The 3749-nt window shown below is 29.0% G+C and overlaps 1 protein-coding gene across 1 annotated transcript; it reads right to left on the reverse strand.

Annotated features, from left to right (window-relative positions):
- Positions 1-1942: 1942 nt before the first annotated feature.
- On the reverse strand, positions 1943-3162 carry LOC108485681 (abscisic acid receptor PYL4-like). Its single transcript, XM_017789535.2, has one exon. It carries the CDS (start codon positions 2871-2873, stop codon positions 2226-2228), a length of 648 nt encoding a protein of 215 aa, XP_017645024.1. The 5' UTR covers positions 2874-3162; the 3' UTR covers positions 1943-2225.
- Between the last annotated feature and the right edge of the window lie 587 nt (positions 3163-3749).

Genomic DNA, 3749 nt, shown 5'->3' on the forward strand with positions numbered 1-3749 from the left:
TAGCAAGTGGCCAATATGGCTTTTCAAACTTTGAACAAATCATTTTAATTTTGGATTTTGGATCATTTACAAGCCTTAAATCTTTTGATTCATTTCACCAAATTTTGGATTAATAAAACATTATAAATGATTACTTATCAAAAAACAATATGGACATTGATTAATGAAAATTACAAGAAAAAAGAGGAAAAAAAAATGATTGTTAAGTGATGGAGGCTTTGAGCAGTCAAATCAGGTTCGAGACAGACCAAATGGTTGGCTTTGTTATATAAAAATGTGAAACATTAATATCATTCCATCCCACTTGCACTTCAACTTGCAAATATATATATATATATATATATATATATATTATGTAAAGCGATAAAAATTATGAATAAAACATTATTTTGAAGGTAAAAATTATGAATAGAATTAAATTCGAAACGTAGAATTATAAATAATATAATAATTGGTTTTAAAGAATATATTTAGTAACACAAATTCTGTGAATTAGTAATAAAGGAAAAGAATAAATAGAAAAGATGTTGAAGATTACCATCAACTTGCAATGTTTAGTACCACAAGTTGGAGTTTTATAAGAAATCAAGTTGCATTTTCTAAGCCAACTTTTGATTCTTCTCTCTCAAGTACATGAATTTTGAAACTTGATTACCGGCTGATTTTAAATCACTATAATCTTGTTTTCCAATTTCATATCATTTATATTTAATAATCATTTTCCTCAATCAAAAATCTAAAAATCAATTAAACCATTATTAGAAAAAGTATTCGATTCAACTCTCAATCCAAAAAATAAAGCTATTCTGTTAATAGAAATCATCATTGATTAATGGTTTGATCATTAACGAATGTAAATAAAAGAATAAGAAGTATGCTGACGTGACATACCTCATGTAAAGTCTTAAATATTTTTAAAATATACTCTAAAATGAGCTTGAACAAAGAATATCTAGGTTTATTCAAATTTGAACATACATTTATCTAGATTCCGCTTAGATGTGATTACTAAAAATTATAAAATGTTATCTGAAAATCATAAAATATTTTAAAATTATATAAATTCAAATAATTATAAAAATATCATAAAATATAAAAATCTAACATGGAAGAAGCTGTAAGAGAGGAAAGCAATTTCAGGAATTACATTGATTACTAAAAATATGTCATTGTTGTATTCTTGAGACATTTTGATGAATACTTACCTACTTAAATTTTGATCATCTTTTTTTTAAAAAAAAAATTATACTTTTAATATTTTATTTTTAAAATTTTAAATAATTATTTATATTTTTAATGATTTATATTTTTATTATAATTTTTAAAAGTATTTTATGTTATTTTAATAATTACATTTAAAATGAGCCTAGATAAATTATTGTCCAAATTCAAATAAATTTAAATGTTTATTTGTTTAAGTTCAGTCTAAATGTAAATTTTAAAAAATATTGATATAGCATGTCACGTGTCAACTTCTAATTACTTTCATCGGTCATATAAACTTCATTAATGATGGAACTGATCAATAACAATTTCGATAAATTAATTACACTTTTTTCATAAAAAAATGTTTTGATTGCAAAAATATCATGTAGGTCAGTGGATTATAGAGAAAACAATGAAAACCTATCCGTACATGAAAATTCTAAAGATATGGTTTATATTATATATATATATATAAAATTTAGCCTCTTTTCTTGTAAACATGTTACATGATGGAATAAAAATTAGAAAGAAATGATTAAATTGAATATAGTAATGTAAATGCCAAGTCTCTAACATGTCATACACCGGCCCTTTTCATCTTCTTTATCCATATATAATCTTATATTATATAGCCATTAGCCACCCCTATGATCCGTGGATTACTAACTGGAATTTCTAATACTTTTTCTTTTATTAAATCAAACACCCTTTTTAAATATACTAACCCAGCTGAAGATATTTTAAGTGGAAATCACATATATTTGATGAAACAAAGAAGGAAATACATTCATAATTACATTAAAATTGAGTGTGATCATCAACGCGAAATCTTCACCAGATGGGAAGAAAAAAGCTAAAAATTACAAATTAAACATTACATCATTGATACCAATATTGTAACATATGATCACATTCAACTTTATCTATGAATCTCGATACGAAGTCATTAATGGATAAATCCCACATCGAGAAAAAAAAATGAATTGAGAGAATTAGATTTTCTTTTTCTTTGGAATAGTTTAGGGAGATGATGACAATGATTCTTTTGTTGCCATATTTTCAGCCATTTGAGCCAAAGATTGAAGGTTGCAACGTACAATAGTATCAACGAAAGTGCATGTATCTTCTCTGGTATTACCGGGCGGTATGTCAACGACGAATGATTCCACCACAACTGTCCCGTTACCTTTGTTTGAAGCGTGTAGAGTCGTGACAGACTTGTAATTATTCAACCGATGAACACCTCCGACGACGCTAAAGCTAAGCACGTGATGTTCGTCGTCAAGGATTTCAAGCCTCTCGGTGCTGAAAGCGGCGGGGAGACCCGATATGACGTGCACTTCACGGAGACTGCCTACGTTACCGTCACCGACGATGACATGACAGCTTTTGAGGAAGTGTTTATAAGCTTGAGGGTTATCGAAACGGCGAACCACCGACCAGACGGTTTCGACAGGGGCCTTGATGGTTTGAACCACAGCGGAGCAACACTGGTTAGGACCCAAGGTGTGGAAGTGGTAGGCGGAGACCATGTCGGGAACGGAGACGCCGGTTGGAAGAGGGAAAAAGGACGTGAGAGTGGTAGGGGCTGGGGGTTGTTGTTTTTGGTGGCGGCAGGTGCCAACGGCGGTGGTAGTGGTGCGTTGGAGCTGCAAAGAGGAAGGCATTTGATGGGGGGTAGTTTAAGAGGGCGAAAAATGAGGGCATGGGATGAAGATCATGGTTTTGAATATATACGATAAGGTGGAAAAGGGAGGATTTGTTGGAGTTGGAGAGAGAGAGAGAGAGAGAGGGAGGTATATTTTGTTAATAGCAAACAGGCTTACGCCGGACACTGCAAGTGGATCGACAAGTTGAAGCTTCTTTGGACTTTGTTTAGGTAGATTTTCTAATTATTTTATTCAAACTATAAGCTTCCAACTTTTCTCATTTTCTTTTTCTTTTTCTTTTTCTTTTAATTATTTTTTGGGTTCTTCTCTTTGTTCATTGTTGAATGTTGATACTAACTTTTAAAGGGTTTTTTTTTCCCCTATTAGTAGATTTATTAAAATATTAACAAATAAATATTTTAAAAATTATACATTGACAATATTTTAAAATTATTTACAATATAAAAATACTTTGTAAGTATATTAAATATTAATAAATTATTTAATTGTTACTGTTTGTACAAGATTAAATTTTAAATTTTAAAAGTATAGTAACTAAAATTGATCAAATTAAAATACATATATTATATCCACGTCATATGCAAAGTACATAGCTTAATATTATTGATAAATTAATACATATTATAATGTTACTTATCATATATTGCTATTTTATAATTACATTTTAGTTGTAAAGTTTAATGAATGTTATTGATAAATTACATAGATAATCATTCAACCATTCGAAGGTTTAAACTCGGTTATTCAACTATTCAAAGTATCAATTTTGGTACTAACATTTCTTTTTTGATAATTGAGAAAGAAGAATGAGGTTTCTTGATATTAAACTCAAATTTTCACGCCTACTACATAATATTTGTCATTGGACCAAAA

Source organism: Gossypium arboreum, chromosome 6 (genome assembly GCF_025698485.1).
Source record: "Gossypium arboreum isolate Shixiya-1 chromosome 6, ASM2569848v2, whole genome shotgun sequence".
Taxonomy (NCBI): Eukaryota; Viridiplantae; Streptophyta; class Magnoliopsida; order Malvales; family Malvaceae; genus Gossypium; species Gossypium arboreum.

What these genes read in the sequence shown, in the direction of transcription:
- LOC108485681 (XM_017789535.2), bottom strand. Translation starts at nt 2,873, where the DNA reads ATGCCTTCCTCTTTGCAGCTCCAACGCACCACTACCACCGCCGTTGGC.